Raw genomic sequence first — 24,528 nt, forward strand, 5'->3', positions numbered from 1 at the left:
CCTGTGCTAAAAACCAGAGGGGCTCAGGATGCTTGTTGCACTGCCTGGGTACATCTCTTTGAATTTTGGATCATCCCACAAGGCTGTCCCAGGATAAACACCCGCTCCCTGAGAGTGTCCACTCTTAACAGTTTTATTATTCCGAGGCATTAGCAACCTAATAGCAAACAAAATAAGGTCCTTACTCTGCCCAGCTTACCTTGCTATCCCAGTCCTGGGGAGAGAATTCCATTCCACCACTTAAGAAACACTCCCTAAGTACCTACGGCCAAAAGTATATTGAATCCCAGGTCCTATGCTCAGTGTCCGGAATATGCTGATGAATAAGAGCTGGGCCCTGTGCTCGAGCTGTTCATAAAATATGTGGGAGGGTGTCCAGTAAACCAGAAATTACAATATAGTGTGATAAGGGCTATAAGAGACTGGAGAACAGTCAGCAGAGGGGCTCCTAGCCCGTAGGATTGAGAAAACCTTCCTGGAGGAAGTGTTGCCTGGACAAAGAGATGGAGGGCGGGTGGACATTGACCGGCAACCTCTGAGGAAAGGGTATTCTAAGTAGGAAAAGGCAAGGCCCATAAACACGGGGAATGAGAAGACGTGAGGGGGAGCTGGGATCGGGAGGCAGGTCTAAAGGGCCCACTGGCCAAGCCCTATCCTCCTACTTCTAACTTAAAGCAGTTTGAAGGACCTACTTATATCTTAATGTGGTTTAGGAGTTATCGAAGGATTTCAGCAGAGAAAGGATGTGTTCCTATTGTGCTTTAGAAGCTTACATCTGGACAGTCTGGAGGGTGACTGGGAGATGTGAAAACTAGAGATAGGTTGACCAGTCAGGACAATTTTGGAGTAGACTGGATGGGAACTGCTGAGGGTCTGGAGTAAGGGGGAGGAAATGTCAAGTGTAGGATGGACGTGACAATACTTTTGGAAGTATCACTAATAGGTGACTCCTTGGATGTGGAGGGTGAGGATGCAGTAAGCCATGGCAAGGCCCAGCCCTGGAAGTTTCCTAGGTAGGCATAAATGGAAAACCTGTGGCTCCTGTGGTGATTTCCCCAATTATGGAACAGTGAGAGTTGAAAACTCTTTGGTCCAGACATTAAACTGAGCTGACGTGGATTGCTGAGCAGCAGAATTTTTGCTTTTCATGATAGTACAGTTTGCTTCTGGATGCTGACGTGGCAGAGGATGCCAAAGGCAGCAAACTCACCTTTCTGGGGTGTCCATCCTAGCAGTATCTCCCTTTTTAGGGGCTCCTGAACTGCAGGCATGCCTTGCTGAGATGCAAGGGTAGAATGGGAAACCTACCTACTCACCTGTGTCCTTATCTCACTAACAGCCTGCTCTTTGGCTGGAAGCCTAAGTAGAAGCACCTTGAACCCAGCTCAAAGCATGATGCCAACAATTCCTTGAACCCAGCCCAGACTCAGTAGTCCAGCCTAGTGTAGGGGAAAAGGGTCAACGGTGATCTTCATGATCTCTGGGTTCCAAATACAAGTTAGTCCAGCCACCACAGTCAAAATCACCACAGTTTTTTCCCTGAAAGCCATTTGGGCGGAGATGAACTCGGGCCATGGGTGAAAGATGGAGAATGAGCTGGGCGGGGAGGATTCAGGTTTCTCAAACACGCCAATGCTTTCCTGCAGCAGCTAGAAGTCATATTTCTGTAAACACTCAGATCCTTGCCATCCCGAGCATATGTTTCCTTATTATCTTTTAATTGGTTTTTATCTAAATTTAACACCAAGCAGTTTGTGATGGCGGCAACTGCGAGCATTAGTGTGGTACATGTCAATTGCAGGGCCGCGTGAGATGTCAGGACCTCATCCGTGCCCTCCCTCTCCTCCCCACATCACACCAGCCCATATTAAGAAGCTGGAAATTGCTCCTCGTGCCCTTTCCTTTCTGTGTTGTCATGTTTATAGATGTCAGGTCTGGGGAACAGAGGGAGAGGAGTAATCTAAAATCCGAATGATACCACCGGAAGCTGTTGTATAACAGCAGGTGAATGCCAACAGATTGCAAGCTGGGATCAGCAGGCCCGTGATGCATGAAATCCTGCATCCCAGGAAAGGACTTCAGAAACTGTCGAAAGCAGCTCAGCAAAATGCAGTAATCAGGTGTTTTCAAGAAAGCTGGGGAAGTCTGTTTCCGAAGATCTCCTATATCTGTGATGTGGAAGGAAGCAGGATGCAACAGGAGAAGGAGGATTTGGGAGTTAAGAGACTCGGTGGCTAAGTGATTTTAAGACAAATCTTCATCTGCAAAGCAGGATAATGAGAATATTGCAGAGGATTGTCAGGACCAAAAGTGTTAAGGCTGGCAGAGCCTCTGGCCCATAGTAGGTCCTCAATAACATAACCATTAGGAGATTTTCCAGGATGGGCTCTAGCACACTAGTCCCACAGATTTTCTACAAGACGTGAATTCCATGTTCAGATTATTTTTGACAATACTGCCTGCTATATTTCCTTCTTGGAGGTGTGCAATACATACGAGAATTTTTTTTTTGGGGGGGCTACATTGAGTCTTCGTTGCGGCATGCAGGATCATTCGCTGCGGTGCACGGGCTTCTCTCTAATTGTGCTGTGCGGGTTTTCTCTCACTAGTGACGCGCAGGCTCCAGGGCGTGTGGGCTCTGTAGTTGAGGCGCGAAGGCTCGGTAGTTGTGGCCCACAGGCTTAGTTGCCCCTCGGCATGTGGGATCTTAGTTTCCCGATCAAGGATCGAACCCGTGTCCACTGCATTGGAAGGCAGATTATTTACTACTGGACTACCGGGGAAGTCCCTACATATGAGCATTTTAAAGGCTTTTTGAAGATTTACCAAAACCCTGTGTAACTTTTACTCAGGTTGCTCCCTCACATTAGAGCTTGAAAATCTTTTTGTCTATTTGTTATTTTGAGTAATGCTGTCAACAGATCCTAAAAACAAGTTCTACGAGATCTACTTAGAAAAATTCTGAGTTTTTAGTTATGCTGCTTTTAATAAGGGAGAAGCTTTCCCTTTAAATTCCCCTCTCCAGATCTGGCACCAAATCCTCTTGTTTCTTCTGAAATACTCCCCCAGTTTACCCCTCATTCTCTGCACACGGTTGCCACCCCAGTCTGACCCCCAGACCTCCACGCCTGCATTGTTCCTACAGCCCCCTGGCTAGTCGTTGCGGCCTCTAGTTTCTCGTTCATTCAAACATCCATTCATTCCTTCAGTCTGCATTTCACCACCTGACTCTTCTTCCTTGGCTGTTTTAGTCCTTTGTGCTATTTCCTATCTAGCTGAAGCAAAGGCTGGCTCCTAACTGTTGCTTCAAGCCTTAAATCCCTGGTCTGCTTCTTCAGGGACCCATTCAATATGGCCCTGTGCTATCTACGTAACTGTATTGCTCATTATTTTTCCAGTTAAAACCTCTGTGTCACACAGTTAAGCTCTTTAATGGCCTCCTTGGCTACCTTCACCTCTTTTTTTTTTTCGCCTTCCTGCCCTTACCCCGATAATCTACATTGTCCTAACTACCTGGTCAGCTCCTCTCATTCTTCCATACATAGTCTTTCATGAAGCCTTCTGGGACTTCTCCGGCCTCAGTGATAACCCCTCTTCTCTTCTTACAGTCTCAGCCATGTGATAGAGGACTGGTTGGATACCCTGGAGTCAGACAGACCTGGGTATAAGTTCCACCTCTTCTAGTGAGCACGCTATGAACTTGGGCAAAGTAATTAACCTCTCTGTTGCTCAATTTTGTCATCTCTAAAATAGGGACAATTTTAGCATCAACCACGAAGGTCAATATGGAGAACTGACCTCAGTGTTAATTCTTACCTGGAGATTAAGAAACCCAGTTATCCCTTCATGTTCTCCAAGATGGCTTGCTGCAGAGAACCATCCTTCCCCCCGAGACTTACAGGACTCACAGATCCCTCAAAATTCCCATGCTTTGTCACATAAATGATTAGCTGAACCGCTTGTCCCCACTGATCATTCAAAACAAAATGCTTGTTCATCAGACTTTGGTTAAACTTCCTTCCTTCCTCCAGGCTCTTGAACTGTAGCCCACCTTCAGCCTGAGCCCGTATACAGCCCCTCCTGAGAATGGGCTGGCCTCATACCACCTGCCCACATGTGGCTCTTTCTAGCTTTGTTTGCTTCTCTCTATAAAAGAAAAACTCTTTTTTTCTAACTTTCGAGGTGCTGGCAGACCTCATCAGAGCATTCTCCCAGTTATAATTGTCTCCCCCTGTTATTACAGTAGTCTCCCAGCCATGTCTTGCAATAGTCTTTTTGAATAAGGCACTCCCTGCTAAGTCTAGATTTGCTTTTTGCTTGACAGAATACATGGAAAGTGTTCCACAGAGTGCCAAGATATGTAATAGAGAGCAGCTGCCATTCTTATAATTACTATTATTATTATGTTTTGTTATCTTGCTATCCCAGATGGATTGCAAATTCTTTGAGGTCAGTCTCATACTTTAGAGCTCTCCACAGAAAGATCTGGGTATAGATCTTTCATAGACGTATACTGACTAACTAATGAACCTGTCGTTGAATCTGGAAGCCGACAACCCAGTGTGATCCTACATCTGTGAACAACTCCACAGACAGTGTAAAGGATACTTTACCTCTGTCTGGAGAAAGCAGGTGACCAAAGAAGGATTGAGACACCACCTGGGGTCATCTTAACAGGTGATGAGAGACTATGGCAATTCCTGTTTCCTTTCCATCTTCTCTAGCTCATAAAATTGCTTTTAAACAGTAGACAGTAAAGAACCCATGTAAGATAGAATCGTTGCTCGAAATGATGAGGAGAGAAAGAAAGAGGGAAGTTAGCAACTCGGAGAGAATTATGTCTCCAAGCTCCTCATTACCTGCAGGGGCCAAACAACACCTTCTGTATGTGGCTCTGGGCAACCATGGGTGGGAGTGGGAGTGGGGAGGTTGGAACAAATGCTAGAAGGCTGTTCTCTTTTCTTCAAATATGGGAGAATATTATATTCTGGACAGTAGATGTTATTAAATATTATACCCATGCCCTGCATGACTTGTGAAAATAGAGAATGTGGTGATAACAGAGATGTAAAATGAGTTTACTATGAGTCAGCCGTGATAGCAAACCTCATATTCATTGTTTAAAGTATTTTTATGTTTAAATGCCCCTGGCCAAAGAAAACCTATTCATTTCGCCATTCCCCTGCGTTCCTTACCATCACTGGGAGACAGGGTGGCCTAGTGGTTAAAAACAAGGTTTTTGAAATCTGTATAACCTTAGTTCTCTAAGCTTCACTTTGGATATCTAGAAAAGATACAGAGCAAGTTGTAAGGATTCAATGAGATCAAGTATAACAAGCATTAAATTTATAGTGAGAACACCATAGATCAGGGGTCAGCAAATATGACCAGCAGGCATATCTCGCCTGCTACCTGTGATTGGATGGCCCACAAGCTAAGAATGGTTTCTCTTTAAATAAATGGAAAATAATAATAAAAAGGAAAATAATCTTTTATGACATGTGAAAATTATATAGAATTTAAATTTCAGTATCCACAAATAACGTTTTATTGGAACAGAACCATGAGCATTCATTTACGTATTGTCTGTGGCTGTTTTCACACTCAAAGGCATAATTGAGTTGCCTGCAAAGACTGAAATATTTACTATCTGACCCTTTAATGAAAAATGTGCCGATTCCTGCCATAAGTGGTCGGTAGCTCTTGTTATTAAGGATGCTGTTATCCCTCAAGGCCAAGCCCAACAGCGCCCTCCTCAGTGAAGCCTCCCCTGATCTAACTAACTGTCCTGATATTATCTGGTCCTTATTTGATCCTTTAAAAAAAAAAATAGCACTTAAATTCTGTATGTCTGTCTTGTCGCCTCTATAAGGTAATATACATCCTTTGAATGTAGGGATTACATATAATTCATTTTGGTATATTCAGAAGACTTGAACAATACCTTGTAAACAGATATTCAGTAACTTAGTATTTGCTGTATTGAATTGAGTTCCAGTTTGGGTCTTCTGATTTTGCCTGATGTCAACCAACTTTGCAATGGAAAGAAAGTCCTGGGAGTCTGAAGGCAGAAGCATAAAAAGGGTCTAAAAAGATGTACACTCAAAAAAATAAATAATGGTAACAACCTTGAAATGAGTACTTACCACTATACACACAAAATTTCAGCACCGGTTACTTGTTGACAACATTCGATTCCTACCGTCTCTGAAAATACAAAATTAGATGTGCCTCAGGGATTTGGAGAAATTAAAGATGAATTTTCTTATCTATCATTTTAAAAGGGTCCTAGTCTCTCAGCTTTCTTGACACCCTTTAAATTCCTGGCATTGGGAGAGAGGTTGTATTTTGTTAGGGGTGTGTGTGTTTGTGTGCATGTGTGCACATGCACATAAGGACAGATATTCTTTCCATTTTGTTCCTTTATTCATTTGGCATCAGACTAGAATAAAGACAAATATCCGAATTATCCTCCAGTAGACTTGTTACCATAGGAATGAAAATTAAATACAAGATCCTATAGTGGCAAGCTTTAGAAACAGATAGAATTCATGACTTAATATATCTGAAGTGGCTTATTTTCTGTATTTCGCTGTGGGTTTTGATTCCAGATTGATACAAGGGAAAGATACCCCTGGGATCTTGCTGATACCTAGGAGGGATTTGCTTTTTCTCTTTTCTGTGAAAATAAGAAAGAATCTAAAAATCCTAGCACTCCTTTAGTACTAACACTTAAGTATTGTAAATAATTATTCAAGACGTGGAGTGGAGGTCCTGAAATACTACCATTTAAAAACCATCCACTCCATGCAAGCACCATCCAAATAGCATTGCATTTCAGGGAGAAATATTTTGTAACTTGAAAGGTTGGTTTGGGAGATCAAAATTTAATCTTATGCCACTAGTGTAGCATTTTTATTTGAATTAGTTAAAGCTCAGCATGGTCAACAGCATTTTCTACCCCTTTCCCCCCTAATATTAAGTAAAGAATCACCCAATTCCCAAAGGAATTTGTTGCAGCCTTGAGGGTCCCCTTGGGACGGTAGAGATCACGTCACTCTGAACAGGCTTGCCGTCAATAGCAAGGATTCCTGAGAGACAACCAACCACATCTTTTGATTGAGGTCATGCATCAAACCTGTACGTGGAAGCATGTTGTCATAAACAAATTATAAATTTAATGGCATCTCTTCCTTCCCTCTTTCCCATCCCGTGGGGCTCTTGGGGACTTTGTGACTCCAGTACTGAAGCCAGTGACTCAGACATATTCTGTCTCTGCTACCTCCTGCCAGCTCAGTCAGGCAGTTTGGGACTGTCAGAGGTCTGCACTAAGTCATGGGTTTCTCAGCCTCATTTTGGGGGGCAAGTGTTGGAGCCCTTCCTCAATCCTAGTTTTGTTTCCCCACAACGTGAGGGACTTCTGATCCCTTTACTATGTAGGAATTGACTTTATAGCCACCTTGGTGGGTTAAGTTCCTGCAGACTTGAAGCCTGCTACTTTAGTCCCTGTTACTCGGTATTCTTGAGTATTCTGCTATCTCTAGCCCATAGGGATCCTCGGTTGGTTTTTGTTTTGTTTTTCTTGAGCATCAATTTAGAAAAAAATCCTTATGTATTTATTGAGTACCTATTGGGTGCCAAGACTGTGCTAGGTGATGGAGTAATGATGGTGAACAATGGCTGCCATTGAAAGCTAAGATATCAGAGGCCGTGCTAAGGGCTTTGCCTTTATTATCCCATTTAATCTCAGAACAGTTCTATGAGATACAAGTTCTGTTTATAAACCCATTTTACAGATAAGGAAACTTCAGCTCAAAGTGGTGAAGCATTATTATAACTCTCTGAGCTCTGAATCTGAACATGGGTCTTTGCCAGTTGTGGTGGGAGCCTGGGATATGACATGCTCACAGCATCCGCCTCTGGTGCTTACCCTGAGACCAGAAGGACTGCTGCACCCCTCTCTGGCCTTCCCCTTCATTTCCAGGACCAGACATCTGCTTTCCCACTTTGACTGGTTGTCCAACCTCAAGGGTCCCAGAGACTCTAGCCTCTTCATAGCTCATGTCCTAATACACCATTGGGTCTGGGAGCTTCTGTTGGCTCAGTGGCTGAGTGGGGCCATGTCTGGCTGGCTGGCTGGCTGCTGGGGCTGTGACTGTTGCTGTTCCCTGTAAATCACTGCCCAGTCATTTCTTTATGGAAAAAAACAAACCATGTGTGTGCATGAGAGAGAGTTAGACATTATAAGAGACCTTGGCTTTAATGGGGAAAGAGACAAGATGGTTATCTTTATTGGTTATCGTAACTGCCAGCTGGGCCCTGCTACATGAATAAGAGCTTCCTTCTTCCTTGGCAGGGCCCCATGCAGAAACCACAAACTTATGTCTTTTTAACATTTATAATTATTTTAGTATCTACTATAATTACAAGAATTCAGGGAAGTAACTGCCACTGTGATTTTACATTACTTCCCTGGGTTGAACGTCATGATTAAGTTTTCCTTATGGCATTTGAATGAGATGAGTTAACGGTGGAATTTGTTAATATATACACACCTTTTAATCATTGTCTGAAGGAGAGTATTAGGTCTGGCTTCTACAATTGCCCCTCATTTTTTCATCCCCCTGCATGGAACTGTCTGCATAGGTGTTCCCTCCTTTTCACTTTCCATGAAATCCTTTCTTTTGAGATGAACATGCATGACTGAGTAGGTCTATTTTTGATCAAGAGCATAAAAGTTTTCTGACCTTCGTTATTACGCACCTAAAGTAAGACTGACCAAACAGTGCTTTTTTCTAGCAAAATCCAGCATGCAAGGTGACCGTAGATGGCCAGTTGGAATCTACTCCTTGTGGCAATACCCTTCCCAGGGCCAGCATGTGGTCCTCTTGGCTGGGGAGCATGCTTGGTTACTTCTGGAACAGTTCAGGCCATTGTCATCAAAGTCTGAATCAGTAGTTTTCAAATTAGGCTGCTTGTACCCTGGGGCTCTGAGAAGATGCTTGAATGTCTCCATAAACAATACAGTTGTTTATTTTTACCTAACAGTAATGATGTTAAATGCCTAAGGAGTCTATTCCTGACTTTCATCTCTTTTACATACTCGGGTTAGTTGTAGAATTTTTAAAAAGTGTTCTGACGATATTTATAAAATGAATTACTCTTGGTGTCCTCCAACATGTTATCTGAAGTCAGAATCATTTGGTGTGCCTGGTAACATGTATATCCCCCACTCCACCCTGCTGATTTAAGGAAATACCGAGAAGATCAGGTCACAGGATAATAGACGTTTAACATTTAGTACTGTCTATATGACTCCACTGGAAGCTCACATCTAGTTTCTCCTGGACATTTCTCTTTGCTGATCTTAATCGGTATCCTTTGACTGTAATAAACCATGAACACAAGCATTAAAAGAAAAAAAAAAAAAAGGGACGTGGAACTCATTCTTCTGAAATGCTCCCCCTGCTGTGACATCCCTGACAAGTGGCTGTCTGGCATCTACAAGAACCCTGCTGCTAGCCAGTGCTCATCATCTCCAAGGCTGCCCATCCTACTTGGTATCAGTTATAAATTAATATAAAAATTGTCCTTGAAGGAATCAAGAGGCTTCCTTTAGCCTCCCCACCCTCAGTTGTAGGTTTCAAAACTTCCTCCTAGGTGTACCCAAAGCCTGTCTTCCATGCCTCTAATATCACTCCCTGTCGTATCATTGTCTCCTTTTCTATCTACTCCTCCCACCATGCACACTGGAAAATGGGCTTTCTTTTTTCTTATTATCTGTGTACATTAGCACTGAGTACTGTACATGACACATAGTAGCACTCAATGAAAATCTTTGGTTCAGTCAACTCAGCTCCCTCTCACTTAATAAGATCCGTCCCTTGGATCTTCATTCTGCCCTCTGAGATACACAGAATTCATGAGATCCCTCTTCCACATGACAACCCTTCAGATATTTACAGAGAGCACTGCTAAGTCTGCTTCCAAGTTTCCTTGTATCCATTCTAACTGCCCCAATTCCTTCAGCCAGTGTTCATATGACACTGTCTCCAGGTGCCCCGGAATCCCCACTGCCTGGCCTTTCATTGGAGTCTCTCCCCACTTGTGACGCTCAATCCTAAACCAACTCAAGGCGTGTGGCTTGACAAGGCACTGTCTCTCTCCATCACCTTGGTCACTACACTTTCTTAATACAATCTAAGATATTCATGGGCTTAGCAGCCATGCTCCATTCATTGCCAGCCTCTTCATCTTGTAACCTTTGTTTCCCATGCATCCGGCTCTTTCCACCATTTACAAATGGTGTTGCAAGCAGGCTGAGCCACTGAGTGGCCCACACAAGCCAGTGTGGGTTGAAGCTCTGGGTGAAACCTCATCTTATAATGAGAGTTTCATTAAGTTTGGACAGGCAGCTGCAGAGACCAGAGAGTCTGATAAGAGAGGGCACAGGTTACTGGGGAGATGAAAAGAGCCTGGTCCACTCAGTGCATTTTTTTTTTTTTTTTTTTTTGCGGTATGCGGGCCTCTCACTGCTGTGGCCTCTCCCATTGTGGAGCACAGGCTCCGGACGCACAGGCTCAGCGGCCATGGCTCACGGGCCCAGCTGCTCTGCGGCATGTGGGATCTTCCAGGACCGGGGCACGAACCCCTGTCCCCTGCATTGGCAGGCAGACTCTCAACCACTGCGCCATCAGGGAAGCCCCACTCAGTGCATTTTAAACTCAAGAGGACCAAGAGGTGTGGGACTTGTGTGGAATCCAAAATCACCATCAGGAGCCACAGTCTGTTTGAGCTCAGGGCTCCAAGGAGCAGGAAAGCAGCATAAATTTCAGTGAGGCAAAGCTAAGTGGTAATGGACTTTAAGTCCTCTCATATATAGTTAATTTGCAGAATAAATTGGTCAGGGCAGCAAAAGGATTTAACACCCAAATTCATTTGCAAAACAGAAGCTAGATGAGCATCGAGAGGAAAATGGAGACCGTTACAACATTCCCTTGCCGGTTGGAGTAGTAGTAGTATTGAATAATATTTTTATTAAAAATTTCTAGACCATTTGGTAGTTAAAGATATTTATAAGTGAGTCCTTGCAGCATCCAGCAAGGCATCAAATCTCTTGCTGTGGAGCCGCACAAGCCCCGAAGACTCCCACCTGCCCCAGTAACTCAGGTTAGCATCCCGAACACACACACACACACACACTCTCTGTACACAATGTACTGCTGAGTTTTTGTAATGTGGAGACAAGGCAAGTAATGGTCATATGTCAGTTTTACCCATTTCAGAATCGTCACGGGGTGTCCCCAGACTGTATTCCTCTTGTCCAGGTTTGAAGTGAGAAAGAAAAGAGGTGACAAGGTAGGAGCTGGAGCCAATAGGAGAAGAGATGGAATCAATGGAGTCACAAAGAGAATGTTGCTGGGCTGATGGTCCTGGCAAAGCTAAAGGCGCTCATGGGTACCCCCAGCTGAGAAATAACGCCGCGTGGTGAACAAAGGGAAGCATCCATTTCACTCTGTGGATATGGCCAGAAGCTCACAGAGGCCCCCAGTGGAGCCCTCAACATTAGCAGAGGCCAAAGCTGGTGCAGGGAGCTCCCTGTTCTCTTCACTCTCTCTGTTTCTATTACAGTTTTCTCCCTCTACTTGACCCTGGGCTATTCCCCTGTGTTTTTCTGGCTCCTTCTTGGGGAGGATCAGGAAAGAGGGAAGGCACTGGCTCCTGAGTGGTCTGGTGGTGCACACTTGGCTTCTCATCTCAGCCTTCCAGACTGGAAAACAAGACTGGGGGAAAAAAAGCCTTTAATCTCCAGACAGGGGCACAGAAAGTTCTTTCCTGGTGGCCCGCTGAGCTTGCCCACTCCTCACGTGGTCTTTCTGCTGATGGAGATTTGAAAATAACTAATGCCGCAGGTGTTCCTCATTTTCACCTCTCCCGGCCGCGTCCTCCCTCCCACTCCCTCTCTCCATGCTGCTCTGTCTGTAGCGAATCAGCAGGGATAATCTGCTGCAGCTCTGCACATCCGGAAGGCTGTGACTCTGAATCTCTCTGTCAGGTTTGTTTATTTATTTATTTATTTTTGCTGGTTTGGAAAAAGCTTTAATGCAATGGATAGTTATTGGAATAATAACTACAGTGAATTTAGTATCAAGCCAAGAAGATATTAACTTTTTTTTAAAACTATCTTTACCATTTGGAATCACAAGTTGAATTTTCAAAAAATAAAGAAAATGGATAAAAAAATGATGCCATGCATTGTAAGCTATAAGATGTAGTGTTCTCATCAATGATCTTCATATTGATAATTATACTTAAAAAAAAATGTCTGGCAATGATCATCCATTTCACAGAGAAATCTACCTCATGATGGAGTTTGGAGAGGCAGGAGCAATGAGTTAAGGGGACAGCCTCTGTGGCCCAGGTCCCTTTGGCCTGTTCTCCTCTTCCCTACCAGGAGGAGGTACATGAGAATCATCAGCTGGCCTGTGGATGAGATGGGGGACCCTGATGCCATTGAGATTTAGCCAAAGTATAGGGCTTCAGGGCTGGTTCTTGATCCTCTGAGGCCTTGCGGGCCATCTTCAATCTGGCTGCACACAGCTGCGGCTGGGCTAGGGACGCTGATGGAGGTGGAAACTTCTTCCCTCTTCTCATTGTGCTGGGAGGAGGTCAAGGGGATATGGATGGCCAGCCCCCAAATGGCCAGCCAATGAATCGTCACTGGCTGTGGGGCAGGGCAGGGCTGACTGTCAGTGTCACAGTGTTAGAGGCTATGGCTGCTCCAGTGGGTTGGATAGTGTCCCCCCAAAATCAATGTCCATCTGGAACCTCACATTGTGACCTTATTTGGAAATAGGGTCCTTGCTGATGTAATTTAGATGAGGTTATCCTGGATTTAGGGTGGGCCTTGTGTCTTTATAAGAGAAAGCAGAGGGCGATTTGGACACACACACACAGAGAAGAAGGCCAGGTAACACTGAGGCCAAGATTGGAGTGATGCAGCTATAAGCCAAGAAACACCAAGGATTGCCAGGAGCCACCAGAAGCTAGAATAGGCAGGGAGGATCCTCCCCTAGAGCCTTCAGAGGGCCTGTGGTCCTGCTGACATCATGGCTTTCGACTTTTAACCCCCAGAACTGGAGAAAGAAATTTTTGTTGTTTTAAGCCACTCATGTGGTGCCATTTGTTATGGCAGCCTTAGGAAACGAAACAGGAAAGATTTGATAGGAACAAAAAACTTGGCCATCCACCGAGAGTCACATGAGAGGCATTTGGTGAATAAAGAAATGAGACTGTAACAGGCAAATGAAAAACCGGAATCATATAAACATTATAAATGTGGGTGTTAGACAGTGTACACACAAATTTATTACAATTTGTGATAGGGAGTACCTACAGAGTACCAGGTGCTGGGCTCTAGGGATGCAGGGATGAGCAAGTCCCACCCTGGAAGTGAGTGGGATGGACAAGACATAAAACTAAACTCAAGTCTGTTACAGTGTTGTAGGTACCCCTCTGGACACAGGCACTAAGTACCTTCTGCTAGGGATGATGGGAGCAGAGTGGCATATATATATATATGGAAGGATGGAAGGTAGGGAAGAAAGAAAAGAGGGGAGGGAGGGAGGAAGGAAGGAGGGAAGAAAGAAAAGAGGTGGGGAGGGAGGGAGGAAGGAGGGAAGAAAGAAAAGAGGGGAGGGAGGGAGGAAGGAAGGAGGGAAGAAAGAAAAGAGGTGGGGAGGGAGGGAGGAAGGAGGGAAGAAAGAAAAGAGGGGAGGGAGGGAGGAAGGAAGGAGGGAAGAAAGAAAAGAGGTGGGGAGGGAGGGAGGAAGGAGGGAGGGAAGAAAGAAAAGAGGTGGGGAGGGAGGAAGGAAGGAAGGAAGAAAGAAAAGAGGGGAGGGAGGGAGGAAGGAAGGAGGGAAGAAAGAAAAGAGGGGAGGTAGGGAGGAAGGAAGGAGGGAAGAAAGAAAAGATGGAGGGAGGGAGGAAGGGGGGAAGAAAGAAAAGAGGGGAGGGAGGGAGGAAGGAAGGAGGGAAGAAAGAAAAGGGGAGGGAGGGAGGAAGGAAGGAGGGAAGAAAAGATGGAGGGAGGGAGGAAGCAAGGAGGGAAGAAAGAAAAGAGGTGGGGAGGGAGGGAGGAAGGAGGGAAGAAAGAAAAGAGGTGGGGAGGGAGGGAGAAAGAGAAAGAAAGAGAAAGAAAGGAAAAGGGAAAGAAAGACATTTTTAGGGTGCGTTGGGACAACAGTGACATCCACCGGGTCTCCCACAGCCCACACACGTGTGCACTAAGCGCGCTGTGCACGTGCTTCCGGACAATCCCTCTGAGCCACTCAGGCTTCCTGGCCTGGCCTTTATGATGAATCCTAATGAGGCTTTGGGTTGCAGCCTTGAGGAACTGCAGGCAGTCAGAGAGTAAAAAGAGCTAAAAACCTTTTGCTTCTTTCCATCCCTGTGTGTTTGTTGAACGCTTATCAAGTGCAGGGCCTGGGTGAGAGCCACGACGCTCCAGCAAAACAGAGGCAGCTTCTTGCCCACTGGGGACGAGCAGTCTAGCTGATTAGAAGAGCTCATTTTTGTAGTAAAAGCTTTAGGGCTTCCCAGGAATTCTTGGATTTTATTTTTGTTCCTCTTGAGACGCATGGGCTGTTTAGAGATGCATATTCAGGCATCTTTAAAGTGGTGGTTGCATCACTGGGCTGTCTTCATATTTTCCTTTTCACACTAAGTTTAAGATTGAAAAGAGGTCACTTTTTTTTTTTTTTTTTTTTTTTTTTTAGCACTCGGGGGTCGCTGCTAGACAAAGGCTATCTTTGCGCTTTTATTGATTCCTTGGTAGAGGCTGCTCTCCTGCTATTTCTTGGACTCAACCTCTCATCCCAAATGGAACATCACTATTACTGACCAAAAAGAGGCTGACGGAGGCTTTGGCCAATTTGTCAATTTGTCACAAAATTAAAACTGTTCCCACATCAAAGCTGACTAACAGCTTTTGGCAAAGACAAAGCACTGCAGCTACACCAAAACTTCAGTTTCACATGAACCTATTGAACCAGGAGCCTCAACCAGGCAATTATTTGTTTGACAACATGCCTATTAAGAGAGGGGCAATCTTCAGAAAATGTAACCTTATGTTATTGATCCACTTTTTAAGAGCTGTTTGGGGACGAGATACCATTTTCTGTCTGTCTCCTACAGCTTCCACATCTGCATGGTCATAATTGATGAACAAAATCATCACCTGCAGGTGCCTTGGGGAAAGGTTTAATTCTGTTTGGTAGGCAATGCTTCGTGAGTGAGGCAGAAAATTGGAAAACAACATTTTTAGAGAAGAAAAATGTCAACAAGAACTGGAGGAAAACTAAGCATTTTCTGCTAAGTATCAGTTAAACAAAACATTTAATTTTCCAGAAGACATCTTTTCTTGAATGTCCCGTTAATGGTGCTTTGCTGAGGGTGCCCAGTGGGTATTTGATGACCACTGACTATTACACTGGACTTCACCACACCCAGACATGCTGTTCATGCTTATAACAAAGACCATCTGATCTGCTATTTCCAGAAATTTCTTGAAGGAATACCAAAGAACTAGAGCTGAAGTGTACAGTAACTTTAATATTTTTTTGGTTTACATTACATCCCTGTATCTTATTTATTTTATACTTAGTAGTTTGTACCTCTTAATGTAATTTTAATTTTAGAACACAAAGGATACATCCTGACAAAGGATTTTTGTTTTTTAATTGTGGATTTATTTGTAAGAAAGGACAAGATACACGTATAAACTCTCTGGAATTGGGACTGTTTCCGAACATGTTGGATAGTTGTCTAGTATTTCATCCCAAAAGAAAGATGTGCTTCCTCTGAGCCAATGGGTAGTGATGAATGTGTAGTGGGAAAGGTGGATGGGCTCCAGTGTGCAGGTTGAGACTGGGCAGAGTAGAAAAAGTGCAGAAGGCATGGTTCTCTGTGACCGTCCTTGAGGTCTAGAATGCCTCTCTCTCTTGCTGTCACACTGCCTTGTTTGCTGGTGAAGTGGTCCACACAATGTTGAATCCCAGTACAATATTATCGCTTAGCTCTCAGAGCTGCCTAGAACCCCACAGCAATGTACCTCCACCTCAGCTACTGGTACCCATGGCCCCGCAGGCCCAGGACACCAGTCACGGCCTTTTGACACATTGTGACATTAGTGACCACAACTTTCTCACGTTTTCTAGTCATAGGAGAACCACTGTCTGCTCTTCAACGCCACAGTCGGCTACCCCTTTTCTTAAACGTAAATCCTTAAGTCCCAAGGTGATTACCCAGTGCACATTAATAACCTTTGAGATATGTGTGTATACTTTCAAAATTTGCAAAATGTATTTTTGCAATATTATCTCAAATCTTTGCAACTAGATTATCTCTGACCAATTCCCGTTTGTACATGAAAGTAGTGGAACTCACTCTGAGTTGATGTCTTTCTTCGAAGAAAACTAGAAAATCTCAAAAGAACCCAGGACAGCAAGGTGAGAAATGAAATTAAACCCAGCCCGTCTAGTTAGTACCTGCAGAACACAGGGAGTAGTCACTTTGTATACAAGTCATTATAAATGATCTATTAGTTGGACAAACACTTGTAGGCATTCCATAAATATTTGTTTAATGAATTGTCAAACGCATTAGTTACATTACATGTTAGGCACTGTGGGATATTATAGTGGCGAACAAGACATAATTTCGTCCTTCAAGGAGCCCATCATTTGATGGTGTGGCTGGCAGCTGTGTAGGTAAGTAGACAGGCATTGTGAGAACCATTAATTTTAGAGACTACTCACTATGTCCCAGCTCCGCTAAACTCTCTGCATGGATTTTATCAGTCCATCATTACCACAGCCTTACTAAATCAGTTGTTATTATCATCTCCATTTTATGTATGAGAAAGCCCAAGCACAGAAAGGTTAAGAAACCACCTCCAAATTACACAGCTAACAAGTGGTAACGTCAGAAATCAAGCCCAGGCAGTCTGACTCAGACCTTGCAGAGAAGTGGATGGCTTGGGGGAGGTAAAGTACATAGATTTAAGATTGATTGGGAGAGCAAGAAGGAACCCACAAAGAAGCCAGGATTTCTGGCTCGAGCAATAGGGAAATTGTTGCCCTTTCCTGAGCAAGGACCTATGGAAGGAGGAGCAGGTTGCTGGGAGGGTGTGGAGACATGAGTTCTGCAGTTTGGGACACGCTGAGTTTGAAGTGCCTATTGAACATTCAGATGGATTTCCAAGCAAGCATATTAAGTTCTGTTATACTTTGGGAAGCAATCCCAGCTAGAAATGTAGCTTTGGCTGTCATCAGATAACGTTTTTTTTTCTTTCTACTTGATTGCTTGAAGCTTTGGTAAGGGGCTAGAGACTATTTACAGATGCGTTGGCTTTATTCTTTATGTTTGACTTGTTTTTAAAATTTAAATCTATGGTCATGACTTACTATATTCACTCCCCTTTTCCCTCCAGGAGAAAAAAAAATATATATATATATATCCATGGATATATAGATAGACATAGATAGAAAGAGATATGGAAATGGATATATACACCTAAACCAGGGAAAGGAGTTTCAAATATGAAGAAGACACAATCCCTGCCCCCAGAGCACCCGTTATCTCCTATTGAGGTGTAGAGAGAAGTGGCCGGGTCACACCCTATCCACTTGTCCCTGATTATGAATCCATCGTATTGTATTTTGGTCAGGTCTCAGAAAGTGTGTCTCATGGCAGGTCTAGGAGTTCAATTTAAGGCCATCCAGAGCAACCTGACCCTCTCTGTTTACAGACATAACTAAACACCCTAAGCGGCTGATTTGACCCTGGGTACATGGGTGGAAATGTGAATTCGGGTAACTTCAGGATTTCTGGTGTGAACAGGAGTAGACTGGGGTGGGGGGAGTGGGAGTGGGAGTAGGTCATGGAAATCAGGGTGCCCGTGGGCTTCAGGGTGCAGTTCACTATGGCTGTGCTTCATTTACCCCATGTCAAGCTTTCTTTCCTGTGGGTCCTAAGCTGTCTCCAAAAGCTGGAATCTGACAAGTTTGCATTTGATTTTTTTTTTTGGCTGCCTAATGAACTGCCTCTGTAGTTCTAGCTGTGATGTCATTAGCATCTCATTGCCTTGGGCACCAACTCAGGAGAGAGATTCTTAAGCAGTCCCAGAATCCTACAGGAATGGTACCAATTTACTTCATAACAACTAATTCACCTTCATGACCTGTCAGTTTCCAGCAGTAGAGCAGATCCTGCATGAGGATGGTCAGTCACTTTTATCATCCTCCTATGCTCCTGAGTCTAGGTGGGTCAATATGTACATGCCTAAGGCCACAGGCACATCCACAAAGAGATTTTGAACACTGAGGATGCCAATAATCTCATACCACAATATTCTATTGGGGAAATTCATCCACTGTGTGCTGTAGGATACAGATTTAGCCTAAAGCAAATGGCATTTATTTATAGCAAACTGTATTTGCAGAATGCTTTGCAGTTTGGGGGTTGTTAACGACATTGCAGGTTGGCTGTTCTTCTACTTGTAAGAAAGCTAAGTGTGATGAGGACCCCAAAGCCTCCCCTGAGAGCAATAGGGTGAATTTTGCAAACGGGGCTGAGTCGGGGGGGGAGCACACTTGGGTCAGAAGTTACCTTTGTGAGTTATATTCTTTTAAGACCTTAATTGTAGCTTATTTTTGTCCAGAAACTGTGTATTTGTTGAAATAGAATATTCATTTTTATTAAGAAACAAGATAGTGTCTCAAATTACTAGAGCATTTCTACCCAGGATCTAGAGGGCAGAAGAGGGACGAGGTAAGAAAGGACTGTCATTGGAGTGGACATGGAAGAAGGTGGCCTTTGAACCATAAGGAAATAAGGCAGAGACTCTTCCCTCCACTCTCCACACACAGACCTCACCACCACCCACTCCAACACTGAGCTGGGGGTTAAAAGCAAATGTCAAAGCTCAGACTCTCCTGAAGCTTTTAGGTTTGAACTCTTTCACTCCCCACAGACACGTTGGTTATTGGTGCTCTCTTTGGGCAAAGGGAGATTTATCTGGGCTTTCACCACTGGACTCCATCATTTTAAGGAGTATTTCCCGATTGTATCTTTAATGGCGCATGGAAAATGCATTTCCTTTTTGAAAAATCTCTCTCATACACACACATCTATTCTTCGCTGGAGCCTGAATAGATGGCTTTGGGGAGTTAGCTGCTCATTACTTCTGTGTAAATCTCGCTCCTCTCTAGACAGCTCCATCCTGCATGATGAGCGGACCAGAGGGGCAGTTCGTCTTGGCCTCCAGCAGGGCCTGCTCTATATGGGCTTGAATATTATCAGGAGAAGGAAAATACAGTTCTGATGAAAAGAGTTTGGTGGCCTCTCACCATCTTCCTCTGTAAACCCCTTCCTGTGCTTCTCTACGTCCTAATCTTACACCAATCCAGGGCTGAAGGATACTGAAGGGGATTAGTTGCATCTTGATTTTAATTGGGAAAGCCAGAAGACGGAACAAGGGGAGCAGCCCCTCAACTGTTTACAGCGATTGCAAGCCTTAATGAGGCAGCGCTGGAGGGCAGAGAGGCTGTCACTCAGCTCGACTGCGTTTGGGGTTGCAGTGCCCTCTCGTGGCCCAGTTTGTCTGTCAGATGGTGCACCCTAAGTGATGAATGGGCAGGGGTTATATGCCTTATATACGGATGTGTATGTAGGGTGTCGGGGTAGTTTCTGGGTGTTTGGGGAGTAAAAGTGAGAGAAAAGAAATTTGGTGGCATATTATTTCCCCCTTGAAGTAAACTATACTCCATGTGAAGGATATGGAGGGGGAATTTTTTTTTTTTTTTCGGTACGTGGGCCTCTCACTGTTGTGGCTTCTCCCGCTGCGGAGCACAGGCTCTGGACGCGCAGGCTCAGCGGCCATGGCTCACGGGCCCAGCCGCTCCGTGGCATGTGGGATGTGGGATCCTCCCGGACCGGGGCACGAACCCATGTCCCCTGCATCGGTAGGCGGACTCTCAACCACTGCGCCACCTTCCCTGGTGGAGGGGGATCTTTATTTCCCTTTAGAGTTTTATTTTCCCTTCCTTGTGTCTCTCACAATTATGTCTCTCACTCTATATTTTTCTCCTTAGGATAAGTTTTATGGATTTGTTTACTCAGCTTTTTATTATTTGATTGAAAGGAAATTGTACCATGGCTTTTTTTGGTTTGTTTTTTTAAAAGTAGCCAGGTGTTATTTTTCCGTAAGTTTACTTTCTGTGGTACCAAAGTGGCCACACCGGATTGATCACGCCTTTTCTTTCCTCTCACAGAAGTCATTTTAGAACTGATATCACCATCTAGTGGTCATTTCATAGAAATGCTTCTCGCAGCCTCTGTTGAATACTTTCTCAACCAGGAGGTTGAGATGAAGCGTGGATGGATAATGAAATGCTTGTGAGGGTCAGGAGGGCCAGCAAGAGACCCTCCAGCTCCCCGGCAAGGCTTGCACAGTGAAATGTTTTAATTCTTATCTTGAAAAGAAGCATGGTCTCTACTGATTTTTTTTTTTTCATTTACTTTCTCAATGAACGAGGGCCTGTTTTTCTAGAAATCACATCACAGTTGCAAAGCTCTCACCCCACCCCTACTTATCGCAGCCCAGTTCATACAGCCTGTTGAAGAAGATTGGAGGCCTGGCCAGGGGCTGGGTGAGGAGAGTCCTGCCAGGTCGTGGCCGCTTTACAAACCCTCCCAGTGGGGTTCACTGAGTTTCATGAGCCTGAATGTCAATCAAGATGTACACATGGCTTGGAGTTGACTCTGGGGCTAGCTGGTGTGGGCTTCTGGACTTCCTGTTGGAGGCCATCTTTCTTGGTTTTGGTGTGTGCGGTTATGCAATTCTCTTATAACCTAGCAAGGGCTTGAGCTCAATCTTTGATCCGTTATTAAACAAAAGGCACGTGTGAAATAAATTATATTCCATATTTATAGTTTCTAAGTGAGCCTTTGCCTTTGCACACAGAAGGAATCTGGTGTCAATGGAGCTGCTGGTAAAAATGCCTCATCTGCACAGTGATGATGCTCATGTGGGAAACAACAGTTCTGAAATGCCTCTGGACACTTCCAAATGGTCTTACATTACATCGCTAACAAGGGGAGGATAACAGTGCTCCCTGAGCCCCATAAGAGGGAACTCTGCTATGAAGTCATAAGTCGTATCTCACAATTACCTTCTGGAACCACTTTGCAAATCCTTCCAACCAGTTTCCCCAAAGATCTGGACCCTCAAGCTTGGCACTCTTGATGAGCCTGAGGACCAGAAGGAACATTCTGTGTCTGCCTATTGTTTCCAAAAGCCCAGCCATCTCCCTGAAATTGTTTCATGTGCGGGCATACAACTGTGCACAGAGGACCAGGGCTCTCCTAAGGAACCCAAAGCTTTTTGTTAGCAGATCTGCTTCCATCTTTCTTTAGACTTAATAAATTAACTGAAAAATCATGAAGGCTTGGAAGAGAAATATCAAGCAATGCTTTCTTCCATAGGGAAAAACTCTTCTGGTAGGCATTTCCAATGTTTGTCACCAAAAATAAATCAAGAGCTTCCCCAAATACCTTTTACTCATCAATCAAGGGCAATGTGGACCCATCTTTCAGGCTTTGTAGTGCAAGTCTTTTTAAAAAAGTCAAACTTCCCTCTGTATCTTTAATACATTGATTAATAATGAAGCAGAGAAGTCCTGTTATTCCCTATGACTTAACGGCTTCAGAATCAGACAAGACTGGATTCAAATTTCACATCTCACTATATACTAGCTGTGTGATCTTGAGGCTCTTGGCCTCACTTTCCTCATCTATAAAATGGGTGGAATGATAGAGCTCATGCGGAGGGTTGTTATAGGGGTTAAGGGAGATCTTTAACAGATCTCACTTTCACTGTACAGACTTGATAAATCTTACTGATAGTTATGATTAAAACTATGATGATGATGCTTCAACATGCACTAGCCATTGTGTTTTGTGCTCTAAAAATAGTTGGCTGTTTATTTATAACCCAGTGCTAGAGGTAGGTATTATTAATATCTTCATTTTTGGATGAAGAAAATGATTCATAGAACAATCACTGCTTCTATTGTTTATATTATTGATGACAGCCATAAATCCTGCACAGAGACGGCAGAAGCATCCATCTGAAAGGATCCATGGTGCTGATGATTCTCAGAAAGGAAGAAAACCTGGTCACATATTTGGAAGGGTCATTTCCAGCTGTGTGGGTTTCTGGGAGGACGTGTTCCCCACATTGAGTGGGATAACAGCATCACATTCGTACCCCCTCAGAGTCATTTTCTGACCTGTCAAGGACTCGAGTCTACCACTCAGGGGCCACGAGGCCATGCAAGTCCCTGCTCTTTCACCTCCCTCACTGTTCCTTTTTATTTTGTGTCTGGCAGGCAACTCCCCATCCGACGAGTCAGAGGAGCGGGAAAGAGACCCCAAGGTGCTGACATTCCCAGAATACATTGCCAGCTTGTCAGAGTCTGGCACCAAGCGCATGGCAGCTGGAGTCCGCATGGAGTGCCAGAGCAAGGGACGGTGCCCCTCGTCCTGCCCCCTGTGTCATGTGACATCCAGCCCTGACACCCCTGCCGAGCCGGTTCTGCTGGAGGTGACCAGAGCAGCCCCCATCTATGAACTGGTCACCAACAACCAGACGCAGAGGGTAAGAGGCCTGGGACTCGGGGTTCAAGGTGGCATCAACAACAACAGAGGGCTTTCCAAATGGCCTGAGCGGGTGACAGGGTCAGCTGAGCTCAAGGCTACAATATGGAGAGTGAGACTTTTTATTTAACTACTCCAGCCACCTAATTTGCTTAGATTTGCATTTTTGCATATTAAATCAAATCAATGCATCTGCAACACCCATGGTGATGACTCAGGAGTCACCGCTTGGCATTTGTACAGGTCTTTGAGCAACAGGGCTGGAAGGAGGAAGGGAGATAAGGAGGCATAGCAATCACAGTCACCAAAGCTTTGTTCAGAAAGCCTCAGGGGGTGGTCGTGGGAGGGGACTCAGCAGTACCACCCCCTTGTTGGCAAGGCAGGTGGACCAGCTCCCCTAACTGATCCAAGACTGGGTCAGCTAGGCTAGAAGGAGCACACTAGGTACAGATCCCCAAGGGAAGGCTCTGCCCACCTTAGTCTGGAGGGGGTTGGTTTTCTGCCCATCACCCTGACTCTTAAGAACAAAACTCCACGTCCATGCAGATCTTTCTGCCGTATATCATGCAGCGGGGTCATGACACTTCCCAGCCACTCCTCTCTTTCCTCTGCCCTTCCCTTTCCCAAGATGCTAGCAGGAAATGAATGGACCCAAAAGGGTCATAAGCTAAATAAATGCAGCAGAGGCAGTGACTTGCCTCATTTCCTAGCTCTCTGATCTTCTCAAGGACGTTAAGAACAGAGCGGGTCAAAACACAGACAACAACAACAATGACAAAAATAAAAAACACAAAAGCTCAGGGTGGGGGACTTCGAGACTAGGCAAAGCCACTGAGGGGAAGAGATACTGTAGAGTCACAGCAGGGAGCTGCTTGCCTGCCTGAGAGGTGTGTCTCTCCAGGTGGGGTGATAATTGCTTTCTCTTTTCTCTTTCAAGGGACACCTGGTGCGTCACAGTTTGTTTCATAGGTGATGCTCAAACCAACAGGAGGGGTTTTGCATGTGTGTGTGTTTCTCTCGCCTTTCTGCCTCTGCTACAGATACTTCATTGAGTGTTTGAAAATAAGGTTTTTCACAGGAACAAAAAAGATAAATTGTTCCTTTGGCCTGCAAATTTCTCTTCAATCTGATAGAAGTGACTATGGGAAGAGAAGTGGGAGAGAAGAGACCACTGGAGGTGGGCTTGAAAGGATAAGGAGAAGGAAGGGCTTGTGTCACCATGGAAACCCCAAAGCTGCAGTGCTTTTAATCCAATGCCCAGTCCTCCCCTTACGTGTCCCACTCTGTCTTCTGTGAGCACCCAAGGCTGCTTCTGTGAGCACCCCAGGAGCTCCTGTGCACTTGCCTGGGAGCAGCAGAATCAGGGAGCTCACGCATAGAACCATCCTATGGGATAGGGCATGCGAAGCTGCAGACAGGGAAGAGCTTGGTGGGGGGGGTGGCCTGGAGCCCCTGCTTCCTGTCGGGCCAGTACCAGCAGAATGAGGAAGCTGAAGGAAGTTTTGCCTTTAGCAACACCCCTTTCTGGATCCCCTGCTTGCCAGAATTTTGCCCCTCTCTGTCTCCCTGCACTGGTCTTAGGAGAGTGGTTGAGAGATACCTCCCATCTGGCCATATTTTGAGCCTTTGATTTCTAAACACAGAGAAAGGTGGCCTGAGCAGGAGTTCAGTCACCATATCTTCTCTCTTCTTCCTTAGACATTGTCTGTGTTCACCATTCTCTCCACTCCTCTGCTTTTCTTTCTAATTGTGCCCTTTCTACGAAGGAATAGAGAGGAGGAGTGATGAAGCAAAGGACCAGAGGAGGGG

The 24,528-nt window shown here is 44.8% G+C and overlaps 1 protein-coding gene across 2 annotated transcripts in view; it reads left to right on the forward strand.

Moving 5' to 3' along the window:
• ASTN1 (astrotactin 1) overlaps positions 1 to 24,528 on the forward strand; it is a gene marked incomplete at both ends in the record, with an annotated part of 326,987 nt that overhangs the window by 266,164 nt on the left and 36,295 nt on the right. For both annotated transcript variants that reach the window (XM_082612742.1, XM_082612743.1), the window contains one exon: positions 22,452 to 22,720. In XM_082612742.1, the coding sequence (XP_082468868.1) occupies positions 22,452 to 22,720 (269 nt within the window). The remainder of the gene's footprint in view (positions 1 to 22,451; positions 22,721 to 24,528) is intronic.

This window comes from Mesoplodon mirus, assembly GCF_964341445.2.
Source record: "Mesoplodon mirus genome assembly, chromosome: 3".
In the NCBI taxonomy this organism is placed as follows: domain Eukaryota; kingdom Metazoa; phylum Chordata; class Mammalia; order Artiodactyla; family Ziphiidae; genus Mesoplodon; species Mesoplodon mirus.